Source organism: Monopterus albus, unplaced genomic scaffold (assembly GCF_001952655.1).
Source record: "Monopterus albus unplaced genomic scaffold, M_albus_1.0 scaffold46.1, whole genome shotgun sequence".
NCBI classification, from domain to species: domain Eukaryota; kingdom Metazoa; phylum Chordata; class Actinopteri; order Synbranchiformes; family Synbranchidae; genus Monopterus; species Monopterus albus.
Window position 1 is genome coordinate 256,669 of NW_018127926.1, and position 21,227 is coordinate 277,895.

Below are 21,227 nucleotides of genomic sequence, written 5' to 3' on the forward strand. Positions count from 1 at the left end.
TGGGAGTAAACTTGACCAGACCCTTTTTATTTCAAAGCAGCAAACCAAACAGCCTGTCTCACAGTACTAATAACACAAACATACAAATGCACACACAATGACGCATATACACATCTACAACCATATCTCATCTGATCAGCATTCCTCCTGCAGTATTGCCCACCTGCATGGCTGCTGGTGGATACAGTTCATGTACTGTAGTTGGCATGGGAGAAGACAGGAAACACTGAGAGGGAAACAAGTGCATACCTCAAAATGCAACTGAATTCTGAATTCAGGTCTTTCAGGACAATTAAATATTTCAGAACACACCGAATGATATTAAACAGTATTAATAAATGTTCTACAGTTAAGAGCACATAAGATTGGTAACTTACGTCATTACATATAAACAATACATTTTCATCCTCATAGCACAAAATGCATCATTTTTGCACTGATAGCAAAGATGTAGCTTCAGCAAAAAATTCAGGGTGTCGAATTCAGGTGACAGGACAGCTGGAATTTTATAAAAGAACTGACATCTCCTAAAAAATATACAGTCTCAGTGGTGCAATACTCAAAGTACAGGTATGGTCTATCCTCCCCCACAGCCACAAGTCACATTTTTCTTAGTTGTCCAGTTGGTTCTTGTGGGCACCACAAATTTCTCTGAACCACTTTAAAGTTAAGTTCAGACTTACTCGTGACATCAGTGCACACTTTTATATGAAATTATTTCATATTTTTGAAGAGAACAGGTGCCACAGAAAAGTTTCCATTTTGCCATATATGGATCACAAACACATACGGATACATAACCGCCCAGATTCAGTCATCCCTCTTCATTTGGTCACTTCCTCCTAACATCATCCTCACTACAGAGGGGGCTTACTCATTTCCTGCCTGTTAATAAGCTTCATCTGGCTCTATGAGAGAAAGATGACCCAGTAAAATACAAGAGTCATACTCCACACACAGACATCTTGAGAGTTCTGAATTATGCAGCCACCCGTCTCAAAGCACAAACAAGATCTCACTCATTTAAATGAATGAGCTAAACAGAAACAGCAACAGCGCTGTGAGAGCTGGGGTTAGAAAGGTATCAGTTAAATCTTCATGGCAAAATTACATATATATTTTATGCATATTTTACTGAATCTATTTAGTAGTTTTTGTGACTGCAGCCTGTCTGGGTTAACATACTACATGTAAAAATAGTAAGTTAAACACAGCAAGGAGGCATATGGTGAAGGAAGCGGTTGCCATTACTGGCTGCTCTGCTTACACCTCCAGATCATGATTAAAGCTGACATCCTGAAGCTGCCACTTCAGAGGGTCCGCACTTTGCCATTACTGGCTGCTCTGCTTACACCTCCAGATCATGATTAAAGCTGACATCCTGAAGCTGCCACTTCAGAGTGTCTGAACTGAATGTTTATGTACTTTATGAGCAATTGAGTAATTCAGCTGACTCCTTCTTTCGGCTTATCAAATGCAATTTTTGAGGCTCAACTAGTTTTTCTATATTATGTTAATTTGTTTGTATGTTTTTAATTCACGCTGGCAGAAATCAATTAAAATATGAACTGAGCTTAGTTTGGCTGAACTTAGTTGATGACAACAGAGTAATGTGCCCTAGATTCCAATGAATAACGTGTTTTTCACTAGCAAGAACCTGCCCTCACTAAGCACAAATGAAACTACTGTCAGTCAATAATACACAATTAAATGTGCCAAAGAATGGGAGAGCAGTCACATGGAATCTCAGTATACAAGTTAAATGATGTTTACGCATTATTTGGCCCCAAAAAAGGGGGTGTAATGCCATGCTGTCATAAATCCCCATAATAAGCAACACCATTTTCCAGACCTAACCTACCCTTGGGGTGGCTGTGGCTCACGAGGTAGGGCAGTCGTCTCCTGACCAGTAAGTTGGTGGTTTGACTCCCGGTCTCCCCGCATGCCTAAGTGTCCCTGAGCAAGACACTGAACCCCGAATTGCTCCCGGTGGCTTGACTAGCGCCGGTGTGTGGCAGCCTGTTGTGAATGTTGTGTGTGAATGGTGTATGATCTTCTGTAAAGCGCTTTGGCCAGTGCAACACACTGTGAGGAAGCGCTATATAAAATACAGTCCATCTACCATTTAACACAAAGCATCCCTGAACCCTATCCTCACCCAAGCAAAGAGCAGATGCATGGCTTGACACACAGCATCTGGATTGGATTTGCTCAGGTCCAACCACTGATACTGTTCTACCAAGATTGTCTAACAAAAGAAGACTATCAACAAGTCCAGTGAGTCTGTAACTATACTATCACCAGCACAGGTTCTGTATTGGTGTAGGAGCAAAGGGTCCTCAGATGGGCACCCTCTCACTAACTGGTGTTTTGTTGAGTTGGACACTGAGAAGGCTCAGCAGTGTGTTCTGGCATCCCAGAACCACCCCCCTCTTTGCCTGAACCCACACACCCAACACACAAATATCATAATTATGATATTTATGTTATCTCCATTTAATGTAATGAAATGAATTAAGCTGGATAATGAACAGCAGTAGTCCAAAAACATTAATCATAATGTTTTAGCTTGTCCACTATTTTAGTATACTATGTAATTTTCAGCATATGATTTCCCAGATCAATCCCTCCCTGACTGAATTCTTTACATCCCTTCTTCACCTCTACTCAAATCTCTATTAACATGAACAGCCTAGGCCACTGAAGCAGAGCAAAGGCCCCGACCAGGTGGTGGGGAGAGGGTGTTGTATTCCTGATCAGCTGAGAGGTGTCAAGAAGGCTTGGGTAACCATCTCATAGGCCTAATTAATTCTTGAGTCTTGGGGAGAAACACACTTGAAATGGTTCAAGTACGTGAAACCACATTCAATTATATGTTAGTCTAGATATGGAGTGATCCGACAGTAATGGAGACAGGTGGTTAAAGTGAGACCACACGCAAAGGAGGAGTGAGGTGGAGAAGAGGAAAACTAGAGGATTTTGAAGGAGAAGGTGAAGGGTCAAGTACATTCAGTCAGATTAGTCTGACTTATATGGAGAGGGGAGACAACAATAAGTGCTTGTGTGCCATGGAGGAAGCACAGCTCCTCTGCTTTCACAGTGGCCTGTTTCCCACTCCAAAGCCAAGTGATGCCTAGCCTGAGCTCACCTACTAACATCACCCCAGCTTCTCCTAAAAGTACATTTCACTGATGTTATTCATGATTTGTCTGCTAGAAGAAAAATTTATAAGCTGGTCATAGGATTGAAATAGCCAAATAACACTGTCTCTTTCCCATTATAAACATCTGGATTTGGCCCTGGTTCTTTTAAGCCTCACTTGGCACAGCAGTGGGAAAGTGGCTATTGTGAAAGCCCTTTAAAAATAAGCTGTCTGCTTTCAGTACAGCTCGGTTGCTAGGGATAAATGATTAGCTGACAGTTAGCAGTTTTTTCCCCCTCTGATTTAAAGATAAAGCATTATATTGAAGGAGAATCCCAGCCACTGATGTTTGTTTGTCAGAGAAAAGACTGCAGACAAAGCTCAGGTAAAATCCTTACTGATAGCAACATTGGTGTAAAATCAAGTCAAATATATTATTTATTTGTATAGCCTAAAATCACAACATTTAGCATAACATGAATTGAATTTTTTTCATCATATTTCCCTCAATTCAGATGCAAAAACTGGAAAATTCCCTCTTTAATGGGGAAAAAGCCTCAGGAAGGAGGAGGAGGAGGCGGCATATCTCCTTCTAGGTTTTTATACTTTACTAAAGATTGATTATGCAAACGACTGCTGAAGGTGGTTGATATCTGTCATCAACCTCCATTTTGGTACAACAGACAGTCTGTCTTGGGTCAGGTAGAGCCCTCTGCATAGGTCTGACTGGTGCTTGCTAAACCTCAGGAGCATGATGAATACTGAAGAGAAAGAGAGGAGGAAAAAGAGAAAAGAAGAGATGGCCTTAAAAAAGGCCTCAGCGTTAATCAGAGATTTCCCAGAAGAGCCGGAGTCCTCGCCTCAGGGCAGAGAAGGCAAGAGAACGAAGGGTTTAGGCACAGAGGTGAGGAAATGAGAGAAGACTTAAATGAGAGATAGATGGTGAGATGGAGAACAGAAGAAGGAGGCAAGAAAGGCAGGCTGCATTCCTGTGGCCACAGCTGCAGGAGCTGCAATCACTAAAATGCAGCGCACTCTCAGTGCCGACAATTTCTGGATCTGTTACAAGCGAAATAAAACAGCACGGCATGTCTGGTTTTTGAATCAAAGAAAAGACTAGTAATCAAAATTGCTGGGGTTTACACTACCTCCCTCCATAGTTCGCTCTCTTCCTCCCTCCATCCTTCTTTCTGGCTGACTGTCATTCCCGTGGCAGGGATGACCCCTTCTCTGTCTCTATATTTGCCCCTCTTTGTTTACCACTGGCCAGTTGAGGCAGACATCTAAGACTGAGGCCATCGATCACTGGCCTGACAGCAGGCCCCAGGCGGGGACGGCCCTGTTATTTGGACTCTGTGATGACTTCCTCAAAAAGGGGCCCCTCCCTCTCTCATAGGCCTGGCATGGCTGAGGTTTGGTTTGGAGCCTCCATACCTTCTCTGTATGTCCCTAGAAAACATGTTGGATTCACTGGTTTTGTGTTTGGGTCATGCTAGGGAGAGCAAGACAGATAGAGTGTAGAGCGGGAGTAAAATAGGTTTAGGGAGCACAAGCTGTGGTCGTGGAAGTTTCTTGGTAGCTTCTTCATTCCCTGTAATGAAGACTTTGGCAGCGGTAATAACAGAGGTAAAGGTTAACGGAGTACATCTGAAGTAAGAAAACAAAAATCAACAGCTGGAGGGCTTGATTTATCGAGGTGATCTGCCCAAGATATGTCTAGCAAGATATGGCAACAGTACATTAAAATACTTTAAGCTATCATTTGGACCCTTGTGTTTATTTTGCTGTGGTTTGCACCCCTACATCTTTCCACATGACAATGTCTGAATATGCCTAGAAAAGATGAACCATCCCATTCAGTGTCTTCATTTACTGCTTTACTCCTCCAATTCATCTCATCCTGCCTCCTCCTTCACTCTTTAGCTCTCCCTCACCCCTGCTTTTAGGCACTAGACCAGAACCATAGACAAGCAGCAGTACTATTGTCATGCTGCTCACATCACGTTATCATTACAGCTGGCCATAATTGGAAACAGGAGTATTTCTATTAGGATGTATGGTGACACGGGTATCTGTCTCTTCTGATATTCCCACACTGGCTAATTTCCTCCCTCATCTGCAACAGAGCAGAGACAAGTGAGCGTGACAGCAGATATAGACTCTGATAGCTCTGCGCAGACATTACACTTTTATTGGTAAATTCAGAAACTGCATGAAAACTGAGAAATAAAGGTAAATTTGCCTATGAAAACTTGTAGATGCAAGAGGTAAACTGGCTCTTTGCAGGCTATAAAAGCCACCAGTACACTCCCTACCATGCCACAGGACCAAATGTGATTCATGGCCTGCACTGTGATTCACCCATCCATCTTTTTTTCCTGTCTTTATCTATCAAGCAGACTTAAAATATGTTTTTAAAGAATATTTTATAGTTGATTTTAATAGGGAGGGTAATAGTGTATTTAATAATGATGATAATTTATGTTTTCTTGTACTTACACCTAGGAACAGGGTATTCCCTACCATAAAGCTTGATTTATGGTTTTGTGTTGAGTCTGCGCTGTAGGTATGACATAAGTCATGCATAGCAACATAGCCTATGCCATAGCCTGTCGTGCACCTCTCTAGAAATGTAACTACAGGTTGTGGCAATGCAGACTGCAACAAATGCGACTGGTTGCATTGTGTTTCCTCATTCATGTCGCTCAGTGGCCAGACAAGCACAAAAAATTCCCCCTCATTTTGCCTCAGTCTTAGTCATATAGATCTCCTCCAAAAACATCTGTCTTATCTGCATTCCAGTAATTTCTGTGAAAATAACTGCTGTTAGTTTTATCTCCAACATAACCCGCCTAGTTTCAGTCAGTATTGTTAAGTACCAAAGAAATGCAAGACAGTGGCATAGAAACCCTACCGCCAATTAGCAGCAATTTTGGCAGTGTAACTGGAGGGCAACAAACACACTAGCATATAAGTATAAATACTCACAGCAGCATAGGCCACTTGCATAGCCTACAGTGTTGGCTCTGTGTAGCTTCAACACAGAATCCTAAATTAAGCTTTAGGCACCGTGCCTAAGTGTTTTTGCAGATCACCAGAGGCAAATGAATTTAAAAAGGCAGCATGAATCAGAGTGAAAACAATGCGAGTTATATGTGCTGAAAAATAATGAAGAAGTGACTTGATCTCAAAATGATACTGAGGCTGACCACAGTAATGACCAATCAACCAACAATTGGTGTTTGGACAGACGTTTGTGCCTTTGGTGGGTGACAGCATCGCCAAGCTAACCCAATAGCTGATATTTCTCTATATTGTCAACTCAGGACAGCCATTGATAAGGTTAGCCCCCACAAAGAATGCATGAAGTAGGCTATAACTTTGTTGGGGAATAACCCTTGTGAATGATAACAACAGAGATAGCAGAATGTAGCCTATTTTACCAGTAAAGAAATTGCTAATGTAGCTAATACATACTGAATTAGCTAAGTTCCATTAGCCAACAAAGCTAGTTAGTTGACATAACATACATATTGTTATAAGTTTGAATTTCATTTCAATACTCCCATCCCAGCCCCCAAAAAGCACCTAAGCCCTCAGAACGCCGATGAAAAACCTGTATGATGAACCATACTTGGACAGATACATCATAAATCACCCATTTAAACAAACTGAAATTTTCTGATATCCTTAAATTGCACTGCAAAGATGCTCAGTCATGGCTGAAGTGCCTTTTTAAGAGTGCTGGGTCGTGCATGAAGAGCCTGTCTAACAAAGGTTGCACACACTTCATTAACACTATCCGTGAGAAGGAAGAAATCTTACACATGGACTCACGCCTGATCTCCCGTCTCAGGCTGCTGCTATGCAGAGCCTGGAACTCGGTGGCTTCCTTCCTCCGAAGTCCTGGCTCCTGCCTGAACACAATGCTCAATTTGTTCATATCCAGTGCCAAACAAAAGGGAGAAATACAAAGCATAGGAGATAAGGTTACAGATTCTTTACCTCCACAGGTGTGAAACTCTAAAATCCTTCAAAACATCACCTAGGCTCCCACCCCATACCACCACCACCTCCGCCTCCTTAGTTTTCTAGCAAAATTAAAGAATGGGTTTGAAGGATGAACAGATGATGTAGGGGAGGAGGGTGAGGAATGAACGATGAGTGAGAGCTAATAATGGAGAGGGAGAGAGTTATAATAGCCCAAGTAGTGCGATTAAAGGGAATTTAGTCATTTCTCCACACACCGCATGCATGCACAAGTACCCATACATACACTCATACACAGTGAGGGCTCACTCAGCTGCTATCTCACATTGCATCACGCTGCTCTGCACCTTCACACTAGCACTCACCTTTGCTCTCTGTCTCTCTGCCTTTCTCTGTTTCAATGACATCAAATGATTTAGAGTTGACAAAAGAAGACAGGGAGTGCTGCTAGCTGTCCCAGTGAGGTCATTCCCACACAGGCTCTCGCTTTTACCACACTAGCATGAACGTGGCTTTGACCCCATCCCCTTCTCAACAACTACTTTATTCTACTAATTTACTCAAAGTAACTCCACTTGTCTTTTTACAGTTGCCCACTAGACATGTCCAAAGACATGCATGTCATCAGCCTTCATGTCGTGAAGCACTGTGAGGTTTGATGGCTTCTAAAGGAATGTTAGACTATAACAAGCATCTTCTCTTCCCACCAAAACTGGCAGTCTGTTAAAGGCTGAAAACCATTATAAAGCCTCATCCGGTTCTTTCAAACCAGGAACTTCGAGGGACGTCTCAGACCACTTGAGTATATAAAAAATATAGCCGTGCTGGTTTATTCAAAAAGTCACAGGCAAGATTTAACACTTCAAGTCCAGAGATCTTCCAACCCCCAGGCTGCCCGAGCAGCCCGGAAACCAAAAAGCCCCCGAACCAAGCATTGCTATACAATATTAATCCTTTCTGGGCTGTCGAACCGTGACGTCACCTGATATGCCAGCTTGGCAGCTGAGCAGAGCAGTAGACAAAACATGAAGAAAATAATGTGTGTGGCTGTTGTTTTCGTGGTGTGTATCTAAAACAATTTGACATAACATTACACATTAAGACAAATATTATGGTTACTTTTACCGTGTGACCAGTAAGCTGAATTCTTAAACAATAAAATACCAAGGTCACTGAAGTGTAATCTTTTGAATTTAAATCAGCTTCTAGATCTTATAATAATCACCACACATGAGTGGTGATCTTAGGTTTGGTGACAGAAATACTGACCTTCAAAGCATTTGTAACAACCTAAACAATCCTTACACAATAAAAATCCTTACACAGTTTAACTCCCAGAAAAACTTTATCTACTTTGTGATTTTTCTTTGAACGACTTCCTACATGTGTACTGAGGGCGTTTTAGCATTGTGTGTTTCTCTCTCTCATTTACTTAATGTTGAAATACATGGATTATTCATGTCTAAAAATATTAACTCAACAACAGTGCATCTTATTTGCTGGTTTGACTGCTGCCAGCAAACACCATAAGGTCCTAATAAAGATCATTACTCCATTAAAAACGTCTTCTTGTTTTCGTATTATCTTTGTGCAGTAAATAAAAATGGCACAACTTAAAACAATATAGTAACTATACGCGTTATTTCAGCATTCTTGTATCTTTTGAAGTGAAATATTGTTTATCTCATCTTCCTTCATTTGGTCACTTAATTTCACAAAGGCAGCAGTTGTTTTTATTAGCACTACAGCACAGTTTATGTCTTGATCAGTGTATACTTGTCACTAACTCTGACATGCTGATCCCTTGCTTTCTGCTTTTCTCTTGAGTTCATCCGATTCTTCCAACCCTTGTTCATTTGTCTGGCCATCTTCACCAACATGAAGAGGGCTTTAATATGATGAGTCCTTGAAGTTGCAGCAGGGCTCTGTCAATTTCTGTTTCTTTCTATGTCACTCTGTTGGTTCCCTGGGATGTCACAGTGGCTGCAGAAAGATTTTAATTGGCCAGGTGGTGTGATTTTGTGAGTAACGTGCTGTTAGTGGTGTGTGGTATACCTTGATTCAGTTTTTCCTCCTCTGCTTTTGTCATATAATGCTTTTACATCTGCACTCAAATTGTACACAAGCGAGGTACTGTAAGTGTTGGAATTATCACTGACCAAATAATTCTAAAAAGCATGAGATCTCTCTCTCTCTCTCTCTCTCTCTCTCTTTCTCACACACATATATACACATGCACACTAACATAATTTTAGCAAACACACCTGCTTTCCCCTTGAAAAGGTCACTAAGTCCATATCTCTCCTTGGTGGTGAAAACTGTAGGTGCATCGCTGTCAAATATTGCCTCAGGATTTTCTTTCTTTTTCTCATCTTTTTGTGTCTCTTTCACTGAATCACCCTTTATCACTCTGCCATGAAGGCCTTTTCTTCCCTTGCTCATATCTGAAGGACAAGAAAAAAGAGAGCAGAGGGCCTTTCAGCAAACACAACGACACTTCATCGAGATCCTTGGCCTGTGTACATTCCACAAACTTGCACAATAACTTAGAGGTGAAAGGAGGAAGGGCAAAAAGAAAGATAGCTCCTATGAAAGAAATGATAAAAGGCAGAAATGTGAGGAGATAGGGGCAAAGAGGTGAAGAGGTGATCTGTGTGTATTAGAGATCTCCTGAGTTTGCTTCCTCAAACTCTTTCAGTCTCTGAGGTCATGGTGAGGTTGCTTGAATGGTGGGTGGGATGCAGATGTCAACAAAGTAGGTGTGTGTGTCGATGTTGATTTAACAACACATACTTTTACACATATGAATGCATGTGTGTGTGATCATCTTTAGTAAATGGGAACCCTCTGTGCATGGGAGAGCCACCTGATGTCTTCTTACCTTTTTGTTCATCTCACAGATTCTCTCTAGAGCAAAGGGCTATACATTTACAAAAGCTACATGCAACTTAATCTGAAAGTAGAGCTTGTCAGAAAACCTGATATTACAATTTAAGGCTGCTTCTATTGGGTTGCAGTTCAAAAGAGATTAGGTATGCACCATTTAGTCGTGCAGCTCTTGAGCCGGAATCAGTGGTGAGGGAGATCAGTCCAAAGGAAACAGGATCTCGTCTGAACAGATCCAGATCTGAGACCAGCTCATAAAACTGTCCTCTCTAATGGATCACCTCACTGGAACACATATACTCAAGCAGAAAGTACATGCAATCAAAGAGGTTGACTCACACAAATGTATATGTGAATACATGTAAACCAAGGTACAGGCAAATGACCAAGGCCAACAGACTCCCCTGTTCATCGTAACCCTCATATGCACTTTAACACCCTCTCATCAACACAGCTGTCCTTCTTAGAAGACAAGTTGAGATTTCGGCTCATGAATCAATAATACACAAATTCATGTAAATTGTTTGCTGAACTGTGTCATATTTGCATGTGTGTTTCAGAGCAAACAGAGCTGTGTGCACTACTCCTATGATGTGGATGGGCTCTCTCAGGAGAGCACCCCCCAGACACATAACAGTCCCTTCCACCCCCTCTGGGCAAGCCCAGAGCTTGACCTCTCTGTGTCACTCAATCCAGCAGGCAATATTTGCTTTCGTCATCATAAATATTAAATATCTGCAGAAGCAAATATTTGGGTTTGGCGACCTCGAAGTGGTAAATGAATTAATGTATTCACACGAGGAGAGCAGGGGAGTCAGGGTGTTCTCGCACACACACAGCCTTTCAGCTTCTCCAGCACTTTACCGTAAAGGCCTGTCAGTAGTCATGAAGTGGAAGACCCAAAGCTCCTGAGGAATGGCATGGAAAAATAGCAATGGTACATGACTGAAACTTAGAGGCTGTGGGGTGGTAAAATTTGTCTTTGGGTCTTTTCTGTTGTGATACACCAAGTTAACTTCCACTGCAAACAAATGAATTTAAATAGAAAACAGTTTAGCAGAACTCCACGTTTCCATGTAATAATCTAAATAATCTTGCACAAAAATAAGGACAGATTGACCAGGCACAAAAAGTCATATATAGTGTAGAGTCCATAATGTTTGACAAGTGAACTTTGCTAAGAATTAAAAAGGACAGCAATTTTATTCCTTACTAGGTTTACTAGGTGATGCTCTAGGTCACTGATGTGGGTGGGTGGTGTGATTGAGAGGATAAGGATGTAGGGCTTGGCATCATCAGTAACCGGAGAAGAGCTTGCAGAAAGGATCCATAGCTGACCCTGGCTTTGGGGTATAATTGTGCCCTCTGACACGGAGAACATCCTAAATCAACAATCCAAACAGTCAGATCCTCTAGTAAATATCCAGAAAGACACCCCACACAGCCCCAGTTCTCAGACCCACATGGCCCCTCTGAAACCTCCACACACACTCTCACATACGCACACACACACACACACACACACATGCCTCAGGCATACAACCTGCTCTTAGCTGACCTGTTCAGAAAAGATTTGGGATCAATCCCCATTTGATGCTATCGTTTTGAAATGCTAGGGCATCAAATTACAAAGTGATGCCTAGCCTGTGCATTCTGGCTGGCCATGTATTAGTTCAGCCCAGTAAGAGAGAAACTGTGGGAATGGAAGGAGAGATCAGAGATATATTTATTCTGATTACTAGATCCCTGTAAGAATAAAAGGGTCAGAATTTTTCTTTTGTGACTCAGTTTTTTGTTTAAATAGGATACCCACTCCAACTGTGCTTGCTCAGATATTGAATTATGACAAAATGCCAAATCACGACCACCACAAATTTTATCTTTCTCAAGCACTTTTCAGACATGCACTGCAACCCTGAATTTATTTAGACATTACCTGAAGAAGCTGTATATGAGAAGGAAAATATCAGTTGATCCAGACAATAAACAGACATTACCCTGCCAGCTCCCTGGTACAAAGATGGTGTAGTGCCCGAGTGAACACAAATGTGAATGGAGCAGGTTATTATCCAGAGAATTCACACTGAGCTAGTGGGCATGGTCATCATGTTTCTTCACGTGACTGTGAAAATCTGAAGAACACACACATCAGAGGATGACGAAGAAAGGTCATTTACTTGAAGACACCAATGAAAATATCTAACTATAGAGATGATGATATTTGGGACTTTTTCTAGTTAGGGGCCAATGCTGAAACCATCTGATAAATTCAAGGAAAGGCAAGAGACTCAGTTGTTTATAACCAAATTAACAACCGGCTATGCGACCATGTACCTCATGTCCTGCCTACTGCACACTACTCAGGCGCCACCACTCACATAAACCAAACAGAGTGTTTCCAGTAGGTGAGAGTGTGTGTTCTAAGTTCATATGAGAAAACAATTGCTCTGATATGGCTGAATATAGGAATGCCAATGGTCTCTGATCACAAACTCAAGATACCCAGGGACACTTCGTGCCAGAGGACAGGATAACAGTACTTAGTGAATGAGGAGATTAAAGAGGGTGGGAGGCTCAAAGATTGCCGTTGAAGTAATAGACCTCCTGGAGTGCGTGGCAAAGAAACCCAACAACAAAGAGATGCACTGCATCAAACCAGGGGGACAAGAGGGGTTCAAAAAGTGCTCTCCCCTGGGGCCTTTCAGCCTGGCATCCCTGCACCCTGGCCCAGCAGGGGAACAAGCTTCTTCACACAAACACAGTGGGAGGATGAGAGGATGGGACAGGACAGCACTAAAATAGAGGGGAGCTATGAAAGACAGTGTGAAAGTGGGAGAACACGAGACACTGAATACTTCAGTCATTGTACTGAGAGAGCGTCCGTTGTCACTAACTGATAATGGTCACGGCAGCTGCTGTACTTGAGTTCAGTGAAGTTCAGGGATGCACCATGGGTGTGTTATGTTCATCAAACAGACCTTTATTTGTGAACACGTTATGTTAACGTTCTTTTTCCTTTTCACCTTTGAATCAGTATCAATCTATGAACAGCTTTTCTGTGGACCTTTTCATCTGGTCAAAGATCATCATCACCACAGCCACTGATGAGCACCGCTCATGTTGCTACCATTCATTAAAATTCAGCATTGATATAAATGCCAACCTGAGCGGTGCCAAGCCAAGCTGTGCTCTGCCAAGCCAAAAACTGCCCACGTTGTAACCCTTCCCGGCACACCAAAGGAGAACATAATGTGAGTCAGGTCCAACCTCTGTTTTGGGTGCCAGGAAGAACTCCGTGTAACCCAAAACACTAATAGGGAGCCAGTATGAATGTGAATGTCCTCAAAGAAAACCAATAAAACAAAACTGTCATTGTGGCACCCCAAAGACCAGACAGTTCAGGAAGGGCTTTTAAAATTGACTTTGCAGTCTATACATCTTGACTGAATTAGATGGTTTTCAGTACATGCAAAGATAATGCAAAAATACCCTCGATGAGTAACATTTCTAAAATGCCAACAAATCTGTTTTTCTACATACTGTAGGTATCTTGTTAATATGGGGATAAATACCTCCTGCTCACCAACAGTCGGACAGAACTAATGAAGCCTCTTGGATGAGAGGTGAAACGTCTTCTACCTAAAACTACGTCCAGATGATTTCTTCTATGTTTTTTTTTTCATTTAAGTCATTTAATCACAAGCTAAAATGAGACTCTTCAGTGGTTATCTAGCAACTGAGAACTTGCTTGTCACTTTTGTGTCTGTACTGTAGATTTGGACATGCTGTTTATTGAGTTTATTCCAAAGTGGAAAAGTATATAAAAACACACACACACACACGTATCTCAGTCCCATTTGGGCAGTAGGTCTCATCTGGATCAACTAGTTTTATAACATTTACTCATCTACCAGAAAGGGAAGGCAGAAAGAAAGGAGAAAAAGAAGGGAGAGAAAGAAAGATTTTTTTTTTGTTTTTAAAAACACCTGTATTAGATACCCCCTCTGGGCTTGCCCAGAGGGGGGATCTAACCATTATCTAACCATTATCCCCCACTGAACTCTACACACCCCCAACTGTATATTGTCCACTGCCCTATAACAGACATGCTGCACATTTGACCCTTTAAACACCTGCTCAGTGTCCACACAGTCCGAGCTATGCACTCTGTTCTTTTGAAAAATCCAGATGATTTAGTTTTTTAAATGACAACACCCGAGCATTTTGGGGTATTTTTCTTATTAAGTAAAATGATCATAACAGGCTTCAGCTGTGTTTCCTCCTCTCTCATTTGTCTTTATTGCATGTGGGAAATCCACATCGACTTTATTCGACCTCTCTCAGATTTATATATTCTACTACTGACTCTTAATATCCTCAGCACTTCTTATGACTTCTTCTGCCAGTAGCCTGCCTGACATTTAATGGCAGTCAACTCTGAATTGCAACTTTATTAATTGACTGAGAAGTTATAAGAAAAAAAAATCTATATCTCAATGAATTTTGTTAAAGGTATCGGACGTACAGCATCTAATTTGCCTCTGGAAATATTGTATTGTGACTAAAAGGGGAGATTTCTAAAAATTTAAAGGGATGCTGAATACTTTACAAAGAACTTTCATCTCCTGCTTGAAATCACATCAGGAGAATATTAATAAGGCATCAAATTTCTAAAAGCCTTTCAGATGAACTGGTCCACACACACAGCTCAAACAAGGCACATATTTACTGTGCACAAATGCAGTTAAGCAGAATTTAATATGCTTGCCATATCTGTGTGTATTCAGCCTCGATTTAACACCAATCTAGGCAGTGTGTTCTCCATCACAATGCACTTGTGTGCTTCTAACTGTTCCTGCACACTTGAACACACACACACACACACACACACACACACACACAGCTTAGACAGTGCCCAGCTCAGCTCTGCCTGGCCTGCTAGACTCATGGCTGTAATTGAGAGTTAATGACGCAGTTGGATCTGTTCTTTACTTCATATTAAACAGAGCCTGCTGCTGCTGCCCTGCTGTAAAAGCAGCTCACCTTCCCTCCTCTTCTTCCTCCTTTTCACAAACATCTCCCCTCCTCAGCCCCCTTTATGACCCAGTCTATGGTCCTCCACACTCCTCCTCATTCCGTAATAGATGTATTTATGCATTTGATTTAACAAGTGATGGGATTGTTGTTGTTCTCCTGCTTTACGCTACTGTGCACACACTGATTTGTCCAACAAAAAACACTACAGTAACCGCACACATACACACACACACACACCCCCTGAAATGGCACATGTTTGAACAAAGACGCCAATGTACAGCTGGACGAAAGAAGCTCTGGCACGACCCACACCACAGTTACCTGATAACAGCTCAGCCCCTCCTTCTAGGTTTTCCTCTCCCCTCTGTACAAGACACTGGCAAAAGAGAAGCAGTAGAAGCAACCCCCTCCCAAAACTCTAGCAAGAGGGGTTCCTGCGACTGGCTGGCGCCAAGACTGGTGTGCTGCCCACAGTGAGCAGGTCGCTCTGGGCCCTTCTTCTATCACTGACCAGAGCAGAGAGAAAAGGGGGGTGGGGGGGGACCAATTGCGGAGATGTTAGAAAGAGAGAAGGAGAGGGAGAGAGAGAGAGAGAGTCAGGCAGAGAAAACAAACAGGACAGAGGCTGCAGTGTGTGTCAGGTCAGCAGGGAGTTTCAGAATGTTCTCCACCACTGTTCTCCAGAGCAAATACTCCTGGAGGGTTATCTGCTCCTGGCGCTGTCATTTATCATCACTCAGGAAAAGCAAGGACACCTCTTTGGCCAATGCAGTTAACACATAAAGACTCACACACAGACAGACAGATGCGTAAGCAGAGGTTATTGGTTGCACATCTGTATGGGTAAGGAGAACACATATACAGATGTGCAACCAATAACCCCCTATATATACACAGTATGTATAAAAAATGATGTGCATACATAAAACAAACAGTTTCAGTGTAACAGTGAGTATAAAATACATGTAGTGGATGTATGTGTGTCATCAAAAGAGACATATGAAGAAGCTGTAAAACCCATGTAAAAATGAAATATAGGCTCATGAGCACACACAAACAAATCGTCAGGACCTCCCTGTTTCGGCCCCACAGCCTAGTAGTGTCTTAATGGGTTCCCTTGTTCCCTGAAGTATGTTTTAACTATGAAAGTATAAGTTGTGTTTTTAGATGTGTACTGTATGTGTGTGTATCCATCAAACAGTCCCTGCACCCTACTGTGTACAATGTTTCAACCAGTTAATCTTGAACAAAGAGATACACTTTATTAACAAGCCAGACACAAATCCCTGTAAATGAAAATAAATTGAGCATTTTTGCATATTCTTACATCTTGCAGTCTCTTAGTAAAATAAGAACTAACTAACCAACTAAAACCAACAACTGTAACTAGAGTTAAAAGCAACCTCTTAAGGAAAAGGTCCCTTCTTGAAACTGGCTTTTTTATGCTTAAAAAATGTCAATGGGTGCTTTCTCCTTCTGGCCTTGTTGTTTTCTCAGGGAAGCAGAGAGCTGCGGAGTATTGCTCTTGTCAGCCACCGTGAAAGTATCCCTAAGGTGTCTGTAAGGCCACTGATTTGTGTGCTCCTCTCTCCTAATAGCCTCTGTCTCTCATTCCCTCTTTATCCATCTCCCTCTGTCTCTCAATCCCCTCTCTCTGCAGGCTGGTCTTGCATAACCATTTATTTTACAGATTTCAATTTTTTTTCTAAAGCGCCTGAAGGGTTTAATTATGTACATAGACAACCCCTATAAACTGCTATTCTGAGGACATTTCATTGACTTTCAAGCCAAGCTACCCTCCGGCATCTCAATTAACCATTTATAAGGAAACTACAATTAAATTAAAGGTTTCTATAAAGAGGCTGTCACATCATTTCCATTTGGTTTTGGAAGATGGCTTTATCTAATTGAGATGGTGTGGATATGTGAAACAGCTGGAGTGAGGTGTCTCATTTGGAGGGAGGAAGGAAGAGGAAAAAAGGAAAGGAACCGGAAAGAGAAGACAGAAAGAGGCATGGGAGGAGCAGGGAAGAATAAATGAGACATAACTCAAAAGTAAATGGAAAGAAAAGAGAGATGCTGGAGAGAGGGGCAGGAGGGGTGAGAGGGCCGGTCGCAAGGCCAGGCAGCGCTGACCTCGCTACTTAGGCCCTAATTACATGTTGTGAAACTTTAGTCGGCTCGTAGTCATCTGGCTGCACTGGGCCTCCCAGAGAACAGTCAGACTGAGGAATTACAACACCATTACGCACACTTTAAAAGAGATAGAAAGCGAGAGAAGGTAAAAGAGGGACAGAGAGGAGTGGGGAGGGGAAGAAAGAGTGAGAGAAAGAAGGGAGGCTGATGTCACTTTTTTGAAAGAGAATAAAGCATGATGGCTTTCCTTTGTATGCTGCTGCTGCTGCTGCTGAGTGTAGCACTGGTATTTTTACAGGCCTAAAGATCTGTGCACTCAGAACAATGTGGGTATACAGGACTCAGCGGGGGTGCCTCTGTGAAATATGCCCCTCTGCATTCTCCCCTCTTTTTCTTAATATCCTCCAACCACATTCTGGTAAACTCCCCCCTCAACACACAAACACACAGCTTCTGTAGCCATGTGGCTGCATTAAACAAAGCCTACAAGCCTGAGCCTGGAGGCACACACTCATCACACACATACAGTACACATATGTGCACACACTGCTGTTTTACACAGCAACACTTCACAGATCTGTAGGCATCAACTCACTTTGAGGAGACGGTGGGTTTGGAGATTGTATGAAACTGTGTGTGTGTGTGTTGGATTGGTGGTTAGAAAGGTGACATCTGGGAATCAGGTTTGCCCAAACTTTCATCGACCTGCCCCGCCTCCAGTCCTCCATCATCATCACTCACACACATACTGCCCAGGTCGCTATACCTGCCCCGTGACCTTCAGTCCCACTTTGGCAGAACCTCTCTCCCCTCCATCTCATCCTTTACTCCTCTTTTTACTCCTTCTTTCCCCCTCTCCTCCCTTCTTTCCTCTTCTCCCTCTTTTACTCCTAACATGGTGTTGGGAATCTGGCTCCCTGAGCGATGCATTGTGGGAAATCTAGTTGGACCCTGGGGTGCAGCATGCAGCAGAAATCCATGGGAGGTGTAACCAGAGAAGGAAAGTGTTTGACTCCACAGATTTTCAGTTTTATTAGTTCAGCATGCAGTGGGCAACTCACACACACACACACACACACACACACACACACACACACACACACACACACACACACACACATCAGATTAACCTATTGTAACAAACAAATGAAATACTTATTGTGAGTTTACCAAAGCCGTTTTTACATTTATCAGTGCATCTTGGCAATACTTCATTTTCTTCCTTCTTTCTTGATTGACCTAATGTGTGTGGCATTTATTTATACATAGGTTTTCATAAATTCAGTGATTATATTTTTAGTGATGCTTATTCTGCTGTAATATGTGCCAAGGTGCCAGGTTACTAACCTGATTTTTGGCCGTGCCTATTCAATCCAGGTAGGGGAAATGTTAAAAATGTTGTAGATGGAAACTATTACTTAATTCTACACATGTAGTGCACTCTGATACATTTACACTAACAACTGGGGTTTGCCTTCTTAGCAAAAGGAGTTTAAGGTAAAACCAAGTAAGATAAAACCAATGTTTCCGCTGCACTAATGTGTACATTCTTTACTAACTCAGGACAAAGTATGATTCAGTATTGAGTCAGTGATTATGGTTATCATCAGAGGTGGTCAAGTCGTAATCTTTAGTACTCAAGCAAGTCCCAAGATACTGTCGTGAGAATCAAGCAGGCAAAGTCAAGTTACAACTATAAGTCAAGCAAGTCACAAGTCAATTCATACAAAACTCTGCTGATCTGATAATGTTATGGGAATATCACACAATTAAGTGAAGCATGCACAAACTCCTCTGATTATTAAATGTGCATTCATATTCTATAAACTAACTCTTATGGTGACTTTCAAGGCTATCAGAAACTCTTCTCAATAAAATGTGAAGCCAAGTATAATAGTCTAAACTTAATGCTAGCTTTCTAAGGTTTGACCAGCCATTAAGTTAGATAACGTTACCTTTTTTTGTGATTTTTTTTTAGTGACTAATGAAGTTGGATGTCGTGGCGGTCATGTCACTGATTTTTGCACTGCAGACTTTGCACACTGCTGTTCTCTTCTTACTATTGTCATTAACAAGATAATCCTTGAATCCAAATTTGACTCATTTTGGACTAGGCCCCTCCATAATACTGTAGCTGCATCCTGGCTGCCAGGTTTGCATGCATTGCAGTAAAAATCACCCAGCGGTGTTTCAACTACAAAACACAACTTCTCAGTATATAGAAAAATGCTAACATTTAATTTAAAAATAGCAAAGTAAGAGTAAGAGTCATCTGTCTCAAGTCTAAGTCAAGTCTTAAGTCATGAACACCAAGTCAAAGTCAAGTTAAGCCTTTTGCCAACATTCGTCAAGCAAGTCTCAAGTCCACACACTACTGAAGTCTGACTCCAGTCAAGTTATGTGACTCGAGCCCCCCATCTCCCGTTACCATAGATATCAGTCTTTAACTGAACAAAATAAATAATTTTTCAGCACTAAACAATTGTTTGGTTTATTGACTAAAAGCATAAGATGTGTGATGTGTGAGTGTAGGGATTCCATAATCAAAGTGATAGTTTCTAAAGTTATATCTGATATAAAGTTTAGGAAAACCACTATAAAATCTCATCAGTATATCAGTCTCACCAAAACCACTCAGTCTTTACAGTAGCCACTGCTCAGTGGCATCAAAAAAAGCAGAAAACAGTTTTTTCACAAGACCTAACATCAAGACATTGCGAAAAAGAAAGACAACATAAACCACTGTTTCCTTGGCTGAATGAGCAAAAGAGTGACTTGGTGTGTTCATGACTGTGCATTGCTTAGTACTTTACTACTTGCACTCGTTTCCTGATATTAATTGGCGGGGTGATGTCTTATCTCTGATTGCCTGTCTGAAGGCAAAGAGAAGCTGAGACACGAGCAACAGAGTGAGAGACAGAGGAGTCATTGGAGTGGGCAGGATTGCCATCTGTAATCTGTGATCAATCTTGGCCGAAGTGGCTGGTATAAGAGAGAAGTGGGGTCAACCCCTGTGCCCTCCTGGTCCCCCATCCACCCCTCCCCTCTACACCTCCTTCCGTGTCTCAGCAACCCCTCATCCCAGGGGTGGCTTGGTCAGCCCTAAGGGGAGAACATGCTGCAGAGCAGGCAGACAATTTTCAGGCTGACTGCTTTTACTTTCGGCTTGACCAGGGCCTCATGAAAACAAACTGACAAAACAAAGGACAGCAAATTAATGACCCGTGCCCCCCACCCCCCTCCTCTTCTCCCCAACCCATGACAATTGACTCCTGGCTTGGCACGTCCTTACCCTTCATCCCCTCCTCTCCTCCCTCCTTCCGCTCCAGTCCTGACTTTTGATCCCCTCCAACTCACACATGCACAGACACACATATCTGGACATTGACATGCTGATACACACATGCATACACACACATCACCACCACCACCGTCACCCTTTTCCTTAACTCTGTGACCTGTGGCATCTGGTTTAGATTGTCACAGGAAGAGAGAGAGAGAGACATGCAAGAGGGAATGAGTGAGTGTGAGTGAGAAAAGGCCTCTCTGTCTGTGTCTGGACCTTCATTATCATGTGTTAATATTAATGCAATTTCAAAAAAAAACAGACATGGAGACACACCAGGTGAAGAGGGACTTGTCTGTGTTGAGTGGAACAGCATGCTCTCACAGACCAGGCATGCCTCCAACCCTCAAGTCTCGTGTAAGACAGTGTTCCCTGAGAGAGGCACTCTTCATACAATGTCACCTTATCACAAGCTTTCAAGAGGTTATTAATACTTGATGATTTTACCTGGTCTTGTCTACATCACGTTTCTTTTTTATATTTATGTCTGGTGTGCTCTAAATTGAAAATGTTTCAAAAACAGCCAACAGCAGTAAAAGTACTACAGGCGATAACAGAGATGTGGCCTATGTACAAATACTGTTAATCAAAAACTAATAATGTTTGAAGGTATGTGTGTGTGTGTGTGTGTGTGTGTGTGTGTGTGTGTGTGTGTGGAGAGAGATAGGTGGGAGATCAGGGTGTGGGCGG

General features: G+C 42.1%; 1 protein-coding gene across 10 annotated transcripts in view; it reads right to left on the reverse strand.

Moving 5' to 3' along the window:
• The window catches only part of mecom (MDS1 and EVI1 complex locus), a 148,541-nt gene that overhangs the window by 37,467 nt on the left and 89,847 nt on the right, over positions 1–21,227 (reverse strand). The window contains exons 2-3 of one of the 10 annotated variants that reach the window (XM_020600339.1): positions 15,377–15,561; positions 9,397–9,576 (exon numbers count right to left, since the gene is read on the reverse strand). The exons of the other annotated variants lie outside the window; for them this stretch is intronic. Coding sequence (XP_020455995.1) covers positions 9,397–9,504 — 108 coding nt within the window. The 5' untranslated portion in view covers positions 9,505–9,576; positions 15,377–15,561. The remainder of the gene's footprint in view (positions 1–9,396; positions 9,577–15,376; positions 15,562–21,227) is intronic. 10 annotated transcript variants of the gene reach the window in all.